This window comes from Oncorhynchus clarkii, chromosome 2 (assembly GCF_045791955.1).
Source record: "Oncorhynchus clarkii lewisi isolate Uvic-CL-2024 chromosome 2, UVic_Ocla_1.0, whole genome shotgun sequence".
Lineage (NCBI taxonomy): Eukaryota > Metazoa > Chordata > Actinopteri > Salmoniformes > Salmonidae > Oncorhynchus > Oncorhynchus clarkii.
The window spans coordinates 10,854,956-10,874,051 of NC_092148.1; the positions used below are offsets into that span (position 1 = coordinate 10,854,956).

The 19,096-nt window shown below is 43.2% G+C and overlaps 3 protein-coding genes across 3 annotated transcripts in view; 2 read left to right on the forward strand and 1 right to left on the reverse strand.

Moving 5' to 3' along the window:
- Window positions 1–19,096, reverse strand: part of LOC139421213 (uncharacterized) — a 1,124,809-nt gene that overhangs the window by 404,035 nt on the left and 701,678 nt on the right. The gene's annotated exons all lie outside the window — the stretch shown is intronic.
- On the forward strand, window positions 278–11,192 carry LOC139421001 (ras-related protein Rab-13). Its single transcript, XM_071171468.1, has 7 exons — window positions 278–893; window positions 1,655–1,715; window positions 5,569–5,629; window positions 5,921–5,998; window positions 7,829–7,918; window positions 8,201–8,266; window positions 8,497–11,192. The coding sequence occupies exons 1-7, from the start codon at window positions 770–772 to the stop codon at window positions 8,614–8,616; spliced, it is 600 nt and encodes a 199-aa protein (XP_071027569.1). The 5' UTR covers window positions 278–769; the 3' UTR covers window positions 8,617–11,192.
- LOC139421009 (protein ENTREP3-like) overlaps window positions 12,879–19,096 on the forward strand; it is a 32,034-nt gene continuing 25,816 nt past the window's right edge. Inside the window, exons 1-4 of the mRNA XM_071171479.1 lie at window positions 12,879–13,160; window positions 16,016–16,072; window positions 16,325–16,432; window positions 16,618–16,734. Of these exons, the coding sequence (XP_071027580.1) occupies window positions 12,930–13,160; window positions 16,016–16,072; window positions 16,325–16,432; window positions 16,618–16,734 (513 nt within the window). The 5' untranslated portion in view covers window positions 12,879–12,929. The remainder of the gene's footprint in view (window positions 13,161–16,015; window positions 16,073–16,324; window positions 16,433–16,617; window positions 16,735–19,096) is intronic.

The window sequence follows — 19,096 nt, forward strand, 5'->3', positions numbered from 1 at the left end:
CACCTCATCTTTTCATTTAATTGTCAGTCAAATCCTGTTTGTTACTCGTTGTTGTATCGACGAAAATAAATATGGTACTAAGGATACACGTATACAGAGATATTGTGACTTATTTCAGTACATGGGTCTCTTTCACACAGCTAAAATACTTTATTCATATGGTCGAGCGCCCTCTGCTGACTATAAGCAGTATTGGCCATTCCTGCTGTCCCATTTCAGTCTGTTCCCTCCACTGTAATAACTGAACCCCTCCCTCTCTACGTAATCCTACGTGAACTTCGGCAGGAGAAAGTTTTTGGGCGAAAACGTAGCCCTGTCTGTGTGGAGTGGATGTATGGTAATCGGCCTTTGGAAGAAAATAACTTGACATTTTGGCTTGATAAATGGCTTTTAACAAAGCTTTGTGGCGCTGTAGAATTGTATAGCCCATTGAAGTGCAGAAGCGTTTGTTCCAACTTTCGTTTTTAACTTGTGGCGTTCTGTTTTATTTTTCTCGGACCAAAAGAGACATTGGGGGAGAACCGTATTTACCGGTGACAGTTTTCAAGGGAAAGGGAAAAGAAGCGGATTTTATGCTAAAGAAAAGCAGAAACTCCCCAGGAGAAATGAGAGTGTAATTTTGACCTTCGTGTATGTTGAGCAATACTTTTTAAGGCATTTCTTAATCTCTTAAACGTTACAAATAAGTGTAAGAAGAACATTGGAAAGTGTACTGGTTTTGTAAAGGGTCATAGTTTCTGATAATTCACCAAAAACTTTGAAAGACATTATGGCGAAGAAGTACGACTTCCTTTTCAAATTATTACTCATCGGAGATAGTGGAGTGGGGAAAACATGTCTGATTATTCGATTTGCTGAGGACAACTTCAACTCAACCTACATATCAACTATCGGTATGTAGCCTAGCTCTAAGAAATCTAATTTAATCGGTTATAGCCTAATCGGCCCCAAAATATTCAGCAACCCTTTAAATGTGTCATTGCTGTTATAGGCACCATTATGTCAGCAACATATAATGCCACGTTCTTATCACTTTCACCACGCAGTTATCTCACGTTTCCAGTTCTGCTGTGTTCATGTCTCTACACGTCTCTATCGCTGTCTTCCTATATCTCAATCTGATATCCCTATTGTAGTTCACCTATATTGTTGCTGTGCTGCTGTTTCTATATCTTCTCCATATCCCCCTATCCCCTCCCTCACTTTACCCAGAGGGTCCACCCACCCCCATTCCTCCTATCTCTTTTCAGTCTCTCATTAGCAGAAAAATGGTTGTCCTCCCTTGGAATTCACAGTTTAAGACGCCCATCTTCTCTGTCCTCTCTCTCCGTCCCTGTCCTGCAGGAAACCCAGACAATAACAAACCCAGAGACTGTGTGTGTGTAAAATGTGTATATATATATATATATATATATATATATATATATATGGTACAACATGGTAGAATGGGGCAGAGCTAGACAGACTTTACTATCCCAGTGAAAGTTTGATGAATTGAGAATGCCTGTCTCACCCTCCATGCATGTCAACATGGTTTAATTGACATGACCTATATTTGCTGCAATGTGTGTGGGAATTTAAGTCATTGTCTTCCCTCCCTTCCTGTCGACCTCCTCCCACCCCTCTCTCTGTCATCCTCCCTTCCTTTCTTCAGGCATCGACTTTAAAGTAAAGACAATAGACGTGGAGGGAAAGAAAGTCAAACTGCAAGTCTGGTAAGAGAAGAGGATCCAGACAAAGACAGAATGAAATGTCCATTTAGGACTACTGTTTCCATTTAGGACCACTGTTTCCATTTAGGACCACTGTTTCCATTTAGGACCACTGTTTCCATTTAGGACCACTGTTTCCATTTAGGACCACTGTTTCCATTTAGGACTACTGTTTCCATTTAGGACTACTGTTTCCATTTAGGACTACTGTTTCCATTTAGGACTACTGTTTCCATTTAGGACTACTGTTTCCATTTAGGACCACTGTTTCCATTTAGGACTACTGTTTCCATTTAGGACTACTGTTTGCTGCTCTCTAAGAGTGATGACAGTTATGGGACCGACACACAGATTTGATTCAACTCCTCGTGTGTTATGGACGTGTGTCTACTTCTCTTTCTCAGAGGAAAGAGGAACCTCCCTTTTTACCAAAACAACCAACTGTTTATGACAGGGTTTTCTGTCCAAATGTCACTCAAAGGGTCACCACTCACTGATTGTAGTACAAGACCTTAAGAATGTAAGATTGTGATTTTATTTGTCGTGTCAGACTAAAGGCATGCAACCCAGTATGCAATAGCTGCAATATACACTACAAATCAAATTGTATTTGTCACATGTGCCAAATACAACAGGTGTATCCCTTACCGTGAAAGGCTTACTGACAAGCCCTTAACCAACAATGGAGTTCAAGAAATGTAGGGGGACAATGTAAATGGCCATTTGATGAATTGTTCAGCAGTCTTATGGCTTGGGGGTAGAAGCTGTTAAGGAGCCTTTTGGTCATAGACTTGGCGCTCCGGTACCGCTTGCCTTGCGGTAGCAGAGAGAACAGTCTATGACTGGGGTGACTGGAGTTGTTGACAATATTTTGGGCCTTCGTCTGACAGCGCCTAGTATAGAGGTCCTGGATGTCAGGAAGCTTGGCCCCAGTGATGTACTGGGCTGTACACACTACCCTTTGTATTGCCTTACGGTCAGATGCCGAGCAGTTGCCATACCATACCATACAACTGGTCAGGATGCTCTTGATTTTTTTTTATTTTACCTTTATTTAACTAGGCAAGTCAGTTAAGAACAAATTCTTATTTTCAAAGACGGCCTAGGAACAGTGGGTTAACTGCCTTGTTCAGGGGCAGAATGACAGATTTTTACCTTGTCACCTCGGGATTTGATCGTGCAACCTTTCAGTTACAAGTCCAACGCTCTAACTACTATGCTACCCTGCCGCCCGATGGTGCAGCTATAGAACTTATTGAGGATCTGGGGACCCATGCCGAAAAGGTGTTGTCATGCCCTCTTCACAACAGTCTTGGTGTGTTTGGACCATGATAGTTTGTTGGTGATGTGGACACCAGGATCCAGTTGTAGATGGAGGTGTTTATTCCCACGGTCCTTAGCTAGTGATTAGCTTTTTTGGGCACTGGTGTTGAACGCTGAGCTGTAGTCAATGAACAGCATTCTCACATATGTGTTCCATTTGTCCAGGTGGGAAAGGGCAGTGTGGAGTGCAATAGAAATTGCATAATCTGTGGATCTGTTGGGGTGGTATGCAAATTGGAGTTGGTCTGTAAGTATTACAGACTCGGCCAGGGAGAGGTTGAAAATGTCAGTGAAGACACTTGCCAGTTGGTAATGCTTTGAGTACACGTCCTGGTAATCCATCTGTCCCTGCGGCCTTGTGAATGTTGACCTGTTTAAAGGTCTTGCTCACATCGGCTACAGAGAGCGTGATCATACAGTCATCCGGAACAGCTGGTGCTCTCATGCATGCTTCAGTGTTGCTTGCCTCGAAGCGAGCATAAAAGGCATTTAGCTCGTCTGGTAGGCTTGCGTTGACCAAAAGCATGTGGGCGGGCACCTGTTGGTTGAACATATCATTCCAGATTCATGGGCATTAATATGGGGTTGATGTCAGGGCTCTGTGCAGGCCAGTCAAGTGCGAACACACCAATCTCGACAAACCATTTTTGTATGGACCTGGATTTGTGTCATGCTGAAACAGGAAAGGGCCTTCCCCCAAACTGTTGCCACAAAGTTGGAAGCACAGACTCGTCCAAAATGTCATTGTATGCTGTAGTGTTAAGATTTCCCTTCACTGGAACTAAGGGGCCTAACCCGAACCACGAAAAACAGCCCCAGATCATTATTCCTCCTCCACCAAACTGTACAGTTGGCACTATGCATTGGGGCAGGTAGCTTTGTCGTGGCATCAGCCAAACCCAGATTTGTCGGTTGGACTGCCAGATGGTGAAGCGTGATTCATCACTCCAGAGTACATGTTTCCACTGCTCCAGAGTCCAATGGCAGCGAGCTTTACACCACTCTAGCTGACGCTTGGTATTATGCATGGAGATCTTAGACTTGTGTGAGTCTGTTCGGCCATGGAAACCCATTTCATCAAGCTCCCGATGAACAGTTCTTATGCAGAGGCAGTTTGGAACTTGGTAGTGAGTGTTACAACAGACAATTTTTACACGCTACGTGCTTCAACACTCAGCAGTCCCGTTCTGTGAGCTTTTGTGGCCTACCACTTCATGGCTGAGCCGTTGTTGCTCCTAGACGTTTCCACTTCACAATAACAGCACTTACAGTTGACTTGGGCAGCTCTAGCACGAACTGACTTGTAGGAAAGGTTGCATCCTATGACGGTGCCACATTCAAAGTCACTGAGCTCTTCAGTAAGGCCATTCTACTGCCAATGTTTGTCGATGGAGATTGCATGGCGGTGTGCTCGATTTTTATACACCTGTCAGCAATGGGTGTGGCTGAAATAGCCGAACCCACAAATTTTAGAAGAGGTGTCCACATACTTTTTTATATATAGTGTATATCTGGCATATGGTGTAGGCTATGACTTTACCTATGTTTTATCTGTCAGTGAATGCCAGTGAGTTATCATAAAGTCAGACATGAAGTCTGAAGCAGCCATGAAGTGTTTATTGAATTGGCATGAAACATACGCATGTCTCATCTCTGTGGATTCCACACCCCTGGTAGAAGTTGTCCTTTGATACAGGATCAGGTTAACCTCCCCAAATCCTGACTTGAGCCGTTAGGGGGGGATATGCCATACTGACCATCACAGGAGGCTGCTGATGGGAGAATGGCATGAACGGAGCAAATGGAATGGCACCAAACACCTGGAAACCATGTGTTTGATGTATTTGTTACCGTTTCACTTATTCCGCTCCAGTCATTAGAGCGAGCCTGTCCTCCCCAATTTAAGGTGCCACCAACCTCCTTTGCTGACCATAGCTCAGTGTGTAGGTGGGGAACTTCTACGTTCTGTGCTGTGAGAACATTAGTGTGACCATAGCGTAATGTTTTTGCAGAAGCGTGGATAAATGATGTGCTGGACACGCGTGTGTAAAGGCTGTATGGCTCTGGATATGTATGTGTAAACGGTGTACTCTTTCAATTGGGTGCTGCATTAGAAAAACAGGAAATGTGTAGAGAAAGGACAGCCACCAACTGCCAACACAGATGCATCTGCAGTAGTTTCAGTGCTTACTACAGATGTAGGATCTTAATTTGATCATGCTTTTGTTGCTGAGAATCTTCCTGAAAGGCATGAAATGTAAACTTGTAGTGCATTTGATTTTTAAAAAGGCTTCTAAAATGTGTAATTTCTACTTTCAGACTTGAATTACCCTTATGGAAAATGTATCAACCCCTACAAAAATGTCCATTAGTTATAATCCACATAATAATTCACATTTCCTTTTGCTGCAGGATTATTTTCCTGTTGTAGCAAACTGGCTCAAATTAAGATCCTACATCTGTACTCCAGGGTGTTCAAAGAGCTACTTTTTGAAGAAGGTGAAACATTTTCCCTAATGTATTCTGTTTTCAGGGACACAGCAGGGCAGGAGAGGTTTAAGACCATCACTACAGCCTACTACAGAGGAGCTATGGTGAGCCTCTCAACTCTCTCTCAATCAGATCACAAGTGATTTAATCATCTACACCTGTCTAAAAGTGTGAGCACAATCAGAATGTGGACAAGATCAGGACAAAAGGGACATCTTAGCACCAGGCATAAACGGGCCTTCCCTCTCTCTTCACCTTTGAAGATATCAGAGAACATTGTGGGTGTAAGGTTATGACTGGAACTATTAGTATCACATTTCTTACATCCATCAGGTTGATTTTGAATTGCACAATGTTTTATTTTTGTCTGACTCATGTCTCACGTGATCTCTCAGGGCATCATCCTGGTGTATGACATCACAGACGAGAAGTCCTACGAGAACATTCAGAACTGGATGAAGAGCATCAAGGAGGTGACAGGGAAACACAGACTGACTGTTGACAGAAAAACACAGACTGACTGTTGACAGGGAAACACAGACTGACTGTTGACAGGGAAACACAGGCTGACTGTTGACAGGGAAACACAGGCTGACTGTTGCCAGGGGAACACAGGCTGACTGTTGACAGGGAAATACAGGCTGACTGTTGCCAGGGGAACACAGGCTGACTGTTGCCAGGGGAACACAGGCTGACTGTTGCCAGGGGAACACAGGCTGACTGTTGCCAGGGAAACACATGCTGTCTGTTGCCAGGGAAACACAGGCTGACTGTTGACAGGAAAACACAGACTGACTGTTGACAGGAAAACACAGACTGACTGTTGACAGTTGACAGGGAAACACAGTCTTATGGAATGACTGCACAGGACATTAAACAACCCCTAGACAGACAGTCTTATGGAATGACTGCACAGGACATTAAACAACCCCTAGACAGACAGTCTTATGGAATGACTGCACAGGACATTAAACAACCCCTAGACAGACAGTCTTATGGAATGACTGCACAGGACATTAAACAACCCCTAGACAGACAGTCTTATGGAATGACTGCACAGGACATTAAACAACCCCTAGACAGACAGTCTTATGGAATGACTGCACAGGACATTAAACAACCCCTAGACAGACAGTCTTATGGAATGACTGCACAGGACATTAAACAACCCCTAGACAGACAGTCTTATGGAATGACTGCACAGGACATTAAACAACCCCTAGACAGACAGTCTTATGGAATGACTGCACAGGACATTAAACAACCCCTAGACAGACAGTCTTATGGAATGACTGCACAGGACATTAAACAACCCCTAGACAGACAGTCTTATGGAATGACTGCACAGGACATTAAACAACCCCTAGACAGACAGTCTTATGGAATGACTGCACAGGACATTAAACAACCCCTAGACAGACAGTCTTATGGAATGACTGCACAGGACATTAAACAACCCCTAGACAGACAGTCTTATGGAATGACTGCACAGGACATTAAACAACCCCTAGACAGACAGTCTTATGGAATGACTGCACAGGACATTAAACAACCCCTAGACAGACAGTCTTATGGAATGACTGCACAGGACATTAAACAACCCCTAGACAGACAGTCTTATGGAATGACTGCACAGGACATTAAACAACCCCTAGACAGACAGTCTTATGGAATGACTGCACAGGACATTAAACAACCCCTAGACAGACAGTCTTATGGAATGACTGCACAGGACATTAAACAACCCCTAGACAGACAGTCTTATGGAATGACTGCACAGGACATTAAACAACCCCTAGACAGACAGTCTTATGGAATGACTGCACAGGACATTAAACAACCCCTAGACAGACAGTCTTATGGAATGACTGCACAGGACATTAAACAACCCCTAGACAGACAGTCTTATGGAATGACTGCACAGGACATTATTCTGATTGACCAGACTTCTTATTGCCATCTATAAACCACAGTAACAAGAGTTACATTGAGACCAGATGTTAGTCTGTTTTCTAGGGGGGTTTCTTTAGTGAATAACAGGGCATACAACTGCACTCCCAGAAACATGTTTACATTTGTTTAATTTTGTTTGTATAGTTAACAAAGATAACAGTTCAAAGTGAACATATTCAAATGAGTTCATGATTTCCCATCTGAACCAAGAGTTAGACGTGGCTCCAAATTAGAGCTGAATTAAAGCCTCCCCTAGAGGGTGCTTGGGGAGGCAGAACTAAGGGCAGAGGATGAGGGATACATCATTGAAATATAAAATGATTGCAAACTCCCTATCTTTTATCCCCCAGAATGCATCAGCGGGGGTCAGCCGGATGTTGCTAGCTAACAAGTGTGACATTGAGGCCAAGAGGAAGGTATCCAAGGAAACGGGGGAAAAGGTGAGCCTCTACCATTTTTATGATCATTGTTTTGATTATGAAGTGTTTTCTTTCAATGATATTGACACTGATGTGCAGATGTTAGTGATGGATGAATGGATGTGTGGATCACTGAGGGCGAAGAGCTCCGACTTTTCAAGCTGAAGATCACTGACGTCATGATTTGACCTCGTATTTTTCTGAGTTCCCAGTTGTTTTGAACGTGGCATAAACTCTGCTGATTAGGAGAGGGAAGTGACATCATATCCTGGTGTAATCACACTTGTGTTCTGTTGTTGACAGCTGGCAAAGGATCATGGGATCAGATTCTTTGAGACCAGTGCAAAGGCCAGCATCAATGTTGATGAGGTGAGATAAATATGTTATTTTAGATATTATATTAATGTCCTTTATCCAATCACAGAGTCTGTCTTCATCTGCTCCTTTATTATGCATTTCACATGGGGAATATGGGTGATATGTTGTCCTTTTCATACAGGTTACATGTGCCACACCCTAATAATCCCCATACCCCCTCTCACCTACTGTTACCCTTTCTCTGCCCCTCTCTCCCTCCACCTCTTCCTGCCTCTCTGTAGTCTTTTATGGCTTTGGCTCGAGATATTCTACTGAAGTCCAGCAAGAAGCCGGGCCCCACAGGTCGCGAGGTCAAAATCACCAACGCTGAGAAGAAATCCTCCAAATGTCTCCTACTGTAGAGGCAGAGCTGGCCTGTCCTGGCTGACTCTTCGTTGCCTGAGGGAACTATCACATATAGGAACAATATTATTGCAAAGGAAATGGTTTCAAAGGCGCAATCCACAAGTTCTCTGTCCCCTGTGGCAACAAGATCAATTTCAAACACTATTGACTTGAAAAAATATTAATGTTTTCATTTACTTCCCCCTCCCCTTTAAAAAGTGCTACTACACTTTTTTTGACCAGAAAGCAAACTTCTGGATTGCACTTTTAATGACCATGTAACTGTGTTAAGGTGGTCCAAGGGCATTTTACAGAGGAATATCCAGTGGTTTGTTTAAACAATAGGATGAACACCACCTTGATTTCAACCAAAACATGTTTTGTATCAACTGTCTTCAATCTCCTGCAATGGCTTTGTTGTCTTGGTGACTGACTGATTGACATGGTATGTTTACACTCCACCAGAGCCATACAGAGGAAGATATCTTCCATGTTGGCTCCACATGTTCCATGAGACAACATTCCAAAAGGAATTCCTTCTACAATGATCTGTTGAACTAGATTTTTTGGAACCAACATGGTGGTCGATCAAATTCTAAATCCCAAACTGAGTTTGCTGAACTCTGTAATCCCATGGCTCTGGACTTCACACTGTAGAGTAGTGGTGCACAGCTCCTTAATGGAACAAGAGTCTGCTGTGTTTCATTCTATCTCTCTATGTCAATTATTTTTCCTTGATTAACCAGGAACATTAACAAGTGACCTTTCAGTCAAACTGCCAATCACATTCTTGCTTTTTGATTGAACAGTTGATGTAACAGTAGATTGTCTCGAGAGTGTAATCACTGGGCTCCTCGGATCGAAATGAGTTCCTGATGGAGAGACAAGGTCAAAAAGCAGCAGGTATTACTGTAACAATCAAGGTAACTACTACCATAATGGGGACCCTTGAGGACCTGAGTTGTGCACCGCTGCCATAGAATCACTTTTCAGTGTCATAGCCAAAGAATTTAAATTAGGACAGCACACAGACATTCCTTTCCATTTGTTTTATTTCTATGTTCATAGCAGCTCATAGCTGTTTAGGAGGAGCACAGGGGGCATTCTAGAGAGTGACGGGAGTTTAGATCTGTTCGATATGTTGTAACTATGGTGATGGTACATTATGCTCTTAAAGGGATAGTTCACCCTGAATTGTAATTTTGGCTGTGTTTTCCACACTACGTAAAGATGAGTGATCTGGGTTGTGCCTGTTGTAAACTATTCTTCTACTACATAAAGTGTGGTACATGGTTGGACTGAGGATGTGGAAGAGGGAGACAGGGAAGTGCAATATGAGAGGAGTGATGAGAGAATGAGATGGATAGATGAAGCAAGGGAACAAAAACACGAGTAAAGCAAGTGTCATAGAGACAGGGATGGAATGATGCTGATGAGAGTTGGACATAGAGGGATGAGATGTTCTCTTTTTTGCTGATAGACATACTGACCCTTTCTGATCTGATAGACAAACTGACCCTTTCTGATCTGATAGACATACTGACCCTTTCTGATCTGATAGACAAACTGACCCTTTCTGATCTGATAGACATACTGACCCTTTCTGATCTGATAGACAAACAGACCCTTTCTGATCTGATAGACAAACAGACCCTTTCTGATCTGATAGACATACTGACCCTTTCTGATCTGATAGACAAACTGACCCTTTCTGATCTGATAGACATACTGACCCTTTCTGATCTGATAGACAAACAGACCCTTTCTGATCTGATAGACATACTGACCCTTTCTGATCTGATAGACAAACTGACCCTTTCTGATCTGATAGACATACTGACCCTTTCTGATCTGATAGACAAACAGACCCTTTCTGATCTGATAGACAAACAGACCCTTTCTGATCTGATAGACAAACAGACCCTTTCTGATCTGATAGACAAACTGACCCTTTCTGATCTGATAGACATACTGACCCTTTCTGATCTGATAGACATACTGACCCTTTCTGATCTGATAGACAAACGGACCTTTTATCTCATGCACCTGTTCAACAGCTTTGGAAAAAAAGAAACACCCTTCCTTCCTCTTTCAGACAGACCAGGGCCCTGGTCCAATGCACCCCTGGAGGTAATCACTGATGTACTACTGGATAGATTTGCAAATATATCTCTCCATATATCATTTACTGTACTGTGATTGGACAAGACTTCCACCTCGATACTTTCACCAATCCAAACGTGTCAGATCAGTGATAACTCTGAAGGAAGGAATGATGTCTCTTCCCATGCCAGACACTACATAATCATTACTGTGCCAGCAAGCTTCTCTGTCTATGGGTTCATTTCAATACTCTAAAGTGGCTTCTGGGAAGAAGTCGAGGGGAAGAAGCTACTCCAGACTATTGAGATGATGCACCCTGTGTGCTTTTACTCTGATATCTCACTGTCCCCTCCCTCACCTTTCCTCTTTTCCTTCACACACATGTTCATCCTATCCACTATTCCTTGTCTGATCAATTATCTTATGACCAATGTATACTATTCTACATACGCGCTGCTTAGCCTATTCAATAAAATACTGTCAAAAAGAACCCTTCTATTTTGTAGGATTACACTTTAATTTTCTCAGAGAGAATTGCATTTTGGTGCATCACTCTTGTCTGTCCCACTAAAATAGTGTATCTCAGCTTACAGGAATCAGTGCATTGTCTCCCACTCTCCAAACCTTCATAGTTTCATGAATAAATCTAACAGCCCCCCCCACCCCCCTAAAGAGCTTTGCTGCATTTTTACACTATGACAATACCAGCTGGGCAAAATGTGTCCTTTAATGGCTTACATAAATGTTCTTGTTGAGCCCCTCCCCATTCTCCCCCCTGGTATGTATAGGCCTCTATAAGAGATGAGGATGGAACCAAAGTGAAACATAATGTAACACGCAGACAGTCCTATAGTGTGAGACGTGTATAATAGTGAACTACAACTGCCTATAGTCCTGGGACTACAAACTTTCTGGAGGCCTCACAGTGCAGTGAAATCCTGTCTGATTGGCTGGCTGCAGTAAACCTTGAAGGTGGATGCCCCTCCCTCGCAGCATCAGCACCAGGACACGCGGGCTTTGCCGCATCCTCCACGCGCGTCTGGCGTGCCTTTTCGTCACATGACGACGTGTCGGTTTACAAACACTAGGCATTCCTTTCTTTTGCCTCTATGGTGAAGGAGAGAGAATGGAGGGGTGGGGTGATGGTGAACGGGAAAGAGAAGAATGATCATCAGCAAGGCTCTTTGACTTGGGAAACGGATGTGTGTGAAACTGGAACCGATCGCTTGAGGCGTGTGTGTGTGACGTATAATTCGGTGCAGTGAGGTAGATGTCCGGGATATACACAAGCAGAACGGGAGGCCCGCGTGACTGCTGCAGGGAAGAGAGAAGAGGACAGAGGGGGTGAGTTTGTGTGGTCCATCGCAAAACTCCCACGGAGTCAAAAGATGGAAAGAGGAGGAATATCAAATGAAAACAGCACAAACGTGCGGACGGCTCAAGGAGGATGGACTTTCTATAATTTATTTACGTTTACTTTCGACGGATTTAATTAATTTCTTAACCTGAACGGTTTGCCGACAGGACCGATTAAGATCTGATCAAGAGCTATCTCTCTCATCCTTCGGATAGGTCCGGTAGTCGGACCTTCGTGAGGACAGGACAACTCGGGCCTTGTTTCGATGCTTGTTCCTCGTCACCTTGACAAGATCCAGACCCACTCACCGCCCTACGCAATACACGTTGTTTCTCATTACCGTAGAAACAACGGGATATCTGGTGCTTAATAACGGGTGCTGCTACAGGACTGCGGCCTCGGGGCTCTGCCCACCGCAATGCTATGGGCCTTGGGAGGTAGAGATATTGAGAGAAAAGAACAGAGGAACGGAGCTGTGTGTCGTAAATGCATTCAGGTTCTCAAGGATTAGCCCTAGGTATTTTTTCTTATTTTTCTCCTCACGTGAACATGTTGAAGTTTGTCTGGGGTGCAGATGTAATAGGACATATACACTCTGCTAAGCAGCTATTGCTGTTTTCATATGCTAAATAGCCCAGTCTTCTGAGTTGAGAGTTTTTTTTTTGTCATCTGCCAATTGACAACGCAGGGCCAAAGTGAAAAGGGGGTGATTTTTTACAAAGCAACCAACTCTCCATCTCTCCTACACACTCACACACACACACACACACACACACACACACACACACACACACACACACACCGCATATAGGCCTACACACACGCACACATACACAGGCTCACCACTCTCCACACATACACACACCAGCCATGCCATCCCCGTCAGACTCCAGCAGTGTAGTGTCAGCCTCTGGGTCTAGGGGCTGGTCAGATAGCTGCCGGGGCATGTCTGGCCGTCAGGGTGGGGCCAAACTGCTGCTGTACCTGGGGCTGTGCCACCTGGGCCTGGGGGCCATGGTCCTGGCCTTCTCCTTCACCAGCATGGCCTTCACATCCTCAGCCCGCGTCCGACAGTCTTGCCCCTTCTGGGCCGGCTTCTTTGTGAGTATCCTGTGGGAGCATCTCTAAATGGGCTGAATCACTACCTTTCCTTCGTCTGCACTGACAAGGAGGGACTATTCTGGAGACCTAAATATCATGTTTAGCAGGATAATCATAAGTCCATTATGCAATGGAGGAACATGATCGTAATGCAAAAAAAAAAGATTTATATTTTACAGATGTGGGACCTTCATTTGATCACTATTTCACAAGCAAGGTATAAGGCCTTTAAGAAATGTAAGAACTCTCAAGAGCAGCATGATTTTGTCCTATATAAACGTCACAGAAATGAAGCACAGAGCAGGATGGGTGAGGCTCAGAGGAGTTACTTTGCTGAGAAAATCATTGAAAACAAAAATGACCCTAAAAAGCTTTGGAAATCATTTAAGGAACTAGGCTGTAGTAGTACTACCAAAAACAAACTGAACAGTATTGGACTGAACATCAAAGGGGAGATGGTATATGAAAAAGCAGAGGTTGCCAATGAATTAAACTCTTTGTTTACTTCTGTTGCCAGCAAGCTGGTTAGCAAGCTGCCCACCAGTTCTGGTTTGTATGGAAGCAACCAAGTCCAGAAGTATAATGTAGACTTAGGGGTTCAGCCAAACTCTTTTTCTTTTGCAAAGGTAGCAACAGCCAAAATAGTCAGTACGCTGGCAGAGCTTAAATGCTCCAAAGCCACAGGCCTGGGTAATATTCCTGCAAGGTTTCTAATAGATTCTGCTGAGCAAATTGGCCCTTGTATTACGCATATTGTTAATCTCTCTCTTGAACAAGGCACCTTTCCCAGGGACATGAAACAAGCTAAAGCTATACCTCTGTATAAGAAGGGGATAAAGTCTGACCCTGGGAATTATAGGCCTGTATCTATCCTCAGTGTAACATCAAAGATCCTGGAGAGAATTGTACATGAGCAAATGTATGAATGTGTTAACAAACAGGGTTTAATGTATGATTTTCAGTCGGGTTTTAGAAAAACATACTCCACTGATTCATGTCTACTTTACTTGACTGACTTCATCAGAAAATATTGATGAGGGAAATCTGTGTGGAATGGTACTGCTTGACCTAAGGCCTTTGATACAGTCTCCAAACTGGAGGCACTGGGGTTAAGCAGTATCCCTCTAGGCTGAGTAAAGTCTGATTTATCAGGAAGGGAGCAAGTAATAGAGGTTAATGGTTCACTGTCTCAGGCAAAACCAATGAGTTGTGGCGTTCCGCAGGGGAGCGTGCTTGGGCCTCTGCTGTTTTTATTGTATATTAATGATATGAAAGATGCTTGTTCTTGCTGTCTTTTTCTTTGACTCTACACTTCTGGTGTCTCACAAAAGTAAAACTATGTTGGAGAGCATACTTAGTACAGAGATTATTAACATTAGCAAATGGCTTGGATATAATAAGCTATCTCTGCACTTAGGGAAAACTGAAGCAATTATTTTTGGATCAAGACCTAAATTGTGTAGGTTGTCTGAAATCAGAGTGGAGTTAGGGGGTGAGGTGCTGACTACTAAAACCTCTGTTAGCTACTTGGGATGTATCCTTGATGGAAGCTTGGGAGGTGTGAGCATGGCCAATAAGGTGCTAGGGAAGGTTCATGTCAGGACTAAGTTTTTGGCTAGAAAGTGGAGGCTTATCTAAGCTTATGAAGGGGAAGCTCCAGATAGCCCAGAATAAGTTGATCAGGGTAGTATTGAAGGTGAGTCCACGTACTCACATAGGCAGGACCTGCTTTCAGGAACTAAACCTTTGAGGCTAGGGTGTCCCAAATTAGACTAGGTTTGGTTTACAGGAGTATTTATGGTCCTGCGCCCAGATATTTAAGTGATTACTTTCCTCATGTTAGGGATGCACACAATCACAGACCAGATCAGGTGTTGCTGATGTGTGCTTACAGGTTCAGGAGTAATGCTGGGAAAGGTACTTTCTTGTATACTGGATCCTCTTTAAAAACAACGTCCTCTCTGGACAGCTGTAAAAATATGAATAACTATGATGTAACTGGAATTTTTTTTAACCAGGCAAGTCAGTTAAGAACAAATTCTTATTTTCAATGATGGCCTAGGAACAGTGGGTTAACAGAGATTATTCAGGGGCAGAGTGACAGATGTGTACCTTGTCAGCTCGGGGGTTTGAACTTGCAACCTTCTGGTTACTAGTCCAACACTCTAACCACTAGGCTACCCTGCCGCCCCAGGGGCAGATGAGATAGTTCTTCTTTGTTTTTGTTTTATTATTTCACTGCCATTCTGTGTTCGGTCTTGTCTAGCAATCTTGTCTCAAGAGGACCACAATGGAAATAAGTCCCAGACTTTATTGTGTGTTATTCTCGATGATTTTATTCATGTGCATGTATGGCTTTTAAGTTTTATGTGTGCTTGTTTTTTTTAAATGGTCGAATTAATAAACTAAACTAAACTTCATGCTAAGCATGAAATGCAAACCTGTAGTGTATTTGATTTTTTTCCACTTTTACATTTCTGTCTTGATTTGCCCTAACTGAAAATGTATCAACCGCTACAAAAATATACGCAAATTATAATTCACATAATAATTCACATTTCCTTTTGCGGCAGGATTATTGTCCAAACTGCACCAAACTGTCTCAAATGAAGATCCTACATCTGAATGTGAAACTCACCCTTGAAAGGACAGAAAAGGCTGTTTTATAGGTGAAAGTAATATGGAGAATGTCTCTGTCAGATGGAGATGGAGTGCAGATGGAGGAAAGGATTCATGGAGGAAACCTCTTTCGAATATTGAAATGATTCCATATTTCCTGGCTGTGGTTGATTGTGTTCTAGATGTGATAATTGATGAATGTATTTTCCTTACTGTAATTTGTGTGTTGTTCTTAGGTTGTGGCATCAGGGTTAGTTGGACTTATCTCATGGAGAAGACCACTCACTCTTGTGGTGAGTAGTACACAAGTGTCTATTTATATGTCAATGGTGTGTGTACGTGTGTGTTTGTGCGTGTGTGTGTGTTTGTGCGTGTGTATGTTTGTGCGTGTGTATGTAACTGACCAACCTGCTACCTGATTGGAACACAGGTCATCTGCACACCGAGCCCACCGAGCTACAGCCTATAGGCAGCTAGAACAAGTATTTAGGTCACAGGCAAGGTTACTCATCCCATGTGTGTCCTCCCCATGTCTCCCTCTCCAGGTGTCCCTCTTCATGCTGCTGTCTGCTGTGTGTGTCATCCTTAGTCTGGCTGGATCCATGCTCTCCTGTCAGAACGCACAGATGGTCAAGTCACTCCTCACCTGCCAGGTATGTAGGGAAAGGGGAAATGGGTTGCACCACTAAATGCATTCAACCAAAATGTGTCTTCCGCATTTAACCCAACCCATCTGAATCAGAGAGGTGCACACAGCCCTGTGGAGAGTATGTGTGTGTGTGTGTGTGTGGGTGAGGGGGTGATGTGTGTGTGTTAATTCTCTGTGTGTGTTTTGCAGGTGGAGAATGGGTTGTGTGTGTGTTGCGCCCCAACACACTCCTGCTCTATAAACGAGGAGGAGACCCTGGTACTCTACCTAAACGCAGACTGCCACTCTGTCAGACATCAGCTCAAGGTGTGTGTTTAATGACAGCTCAGTCTGTGTGTGTTTAATGACAGCTCAGTGTGTTTGTTTTATGACAGCTTAGTGTGTGTGTGTTTAATGACAGCTCAGGGTGTGTGTGTTTAATGACAGCTCAGTGTGTGTGTTTAATGACAGCTCAATGTGTGTGTTTTATGACAGCTCAGTGTGTGTGTGTGTTTTATGACAGCTCAGTGTGTGTGTGTGTGTGTGTTTAATGACAGCTCAGTGTGTGTGTTTTATGACAGCTCAGTGTGTGTGTGTGTTTTATGACAGCTCAATGTGTGTGTGTGTGTTTAATGACAGCTCAGTGTGTGTGTTTAATGACAGCTCAGTGTGTGTTTGTTTTATGACAGCTCAGTGTGTGTGTTTAATGACAGCTCAGTGTGTGTGTTTAATGACAGCTCAGTGTGTGTGTTTTATGACAGCTCAATGTGTGTGTGTGTTTAATGACAGCTCAGTGTGTGTGTTTAATGACAGCTCAGTGTGTGTGTGTTTGTGTGTTTAATGACAGCTCAATATGTGTGTTTTATGACAGCTCAGTGTGTGTGTGTGTTTTATGACAGCTCAATGTGTGTGTTTTATGACAGCTCAGTGTGTGTGTGTTTTATGACAGCTCAGTGTGTGTGTGTTTTATGACAGCTCAGTGTGTGTTTGTTTAATGACAGCTCAGTGTGTGTTTGTTTTATGACATCTCAGTGTGTGTGTTTTATGACAGCTCAGTGTGTGTGTTTAATGACAGCTCAGTGTGTGTGTTTGTTTTATGACATCTCAGTGTGTGTGTGTTTTATGACAGCTCAGTGTGTGTGTTTGTTTTATGACAGCTCGGTGTATGTTTTTGTTTTATGACAGCTCAGTGTGTGTGTGTGTGTTTAATGACAGCTCAGTGTGTGTGTGTGTGTTTAATGACAGCTCAGTGTGTGTGTGTGTTTTATGACAGCTCAGTGTGTGTTTGTGTTTAATGACAGCTCAGTGTGTGTGTTTAATGACAGCTCAGTGTGTTTGTTTTATGACAGCTCAGTGTGTGTGTGTGTTTTATGACAGCTCAGTGTGTGTGTGTGTTTAATGACAGCTCAGTGTGTGTGTTTAATGACAGCTCAGTGTGTTTGTTTTATGACAGGTCAGTGTGTGTGTGTGTGTGTGTGTGTTTTATGACAGCTCAGTGTGTGTGTGTGTTTTATGACAGCTCCGTGTGTGTGTTTAATGACAGCTCAGTGTGTGTTTGTTTTATGACAGCTCAGTGTGTGTGTGTTTTATGACAGCTCAGTGTGTGTGTGTTTTATGACAGCTCAGTGTGTGTTTGTTTAATGACAGCTCAGTGTGTGCTTGTTTTATGACAGCTCAGTGTGTGTGTTTTATGACAGCTCAGTGTGTGTGTTTAATGACAGCTCAGTGTGTTTGTTTTATGACAGCTCAGTGTGTGTGTGTGTTTTATGACAGCTCAGTGTGTGTGTGTGTTTAATGACAGCTCAGTGTGTGTGTTTAATGACAGCTCAGTGTGTTTGTTTTATGACAGGTCAGTGTGTGTGTGTGTTTTATGACAGCTCAGTGTGTGTGTGTGTTTTATGACAGCTCCGTGTGTGTGTTTAATGACAGCTCAGTGTGTGTGTTTAGTGACAGCTCAGTGTGTGTGTTTAATGACAGCTCAGTGTGTGTGTTTTATGACAGCTCAATGTGTGTGTTTAATGACAGCTCAATGTGTGTGTGTGTTTAATGACAGCTCAGTGTGTGTGTGTGTGTTTTATGACAGCTCAATGTGTGTGTTTTATGACAGCTCAGTGTGTGTGTGTGTTTTATGACAGCTCAGTGTGTGTGTGTGTTTAATGATAGCTCAATGTGTGTGTTTTATGACAGCTCAGTGTGTGTGTGTGTTTAATGACAGCTCAATGTGTGTGTTTTATGACAGCTCAGTGTGTGTGTGTGTTTTATGACAGCTCAGTGTGTGTGTGTGTTTTATGACAGCTCAATGTGTGTGTTTTATTACAGCTCAGTGTGTGTGTGTGTTTTATGACAGCTCAGTGTGTGTGTTTTATGACAGCTCAGTGTGTGTTTGTTTAATGAAAGCTCAGTGTGTGTGTTTTATGACAGCTCAGTGTGTGTGTGTGTTTTATGACAGCTCAGTGTGTGTTTTTAATAGCAGCTCAGTGTGTTTGTTTTATGACAGCTCAGTGTGTGTGTGTGTTTTATGACAGCTCAGTGTGTGTGTGTGTGTTTAATGACAGTTCCGTGTGTGTGTTTAATGACATCTCAGTGTGTGTGTTTAGTGACAGCTCAGTGTGTGTGTTTAATGACAGCTCAGTGTGTGTGTTTTATGACAGCTCAATGTGTGTGTTTAATGACAGCTCAATGTGTGTGT

Excerpts from the sequence above, each read along its gene's own strand:
- LOC139421001 (XM_071171468.1), top strand. The coding sequence starts at position 770 with ATGGCGAAGAAGTACGACTTCCTTTTCAAATTATTACTCATCGGAGAT. Across the intron at positions 894-1,654 it reads AACCTACATATCAACTATCG|GCATCGACTTTAAAGTAAAG; the intron begins GTATGTAGCCTA and ends TCCTTTCTTCAG. Across the intron at positions 7,919-8,200 it reads CCAAGGAAACGGGGGAAAAG|CTGGCAAAGGATCATGGGAT; the intron begins GTGAGCCTCTAC and ends TGTTGTTGACAG.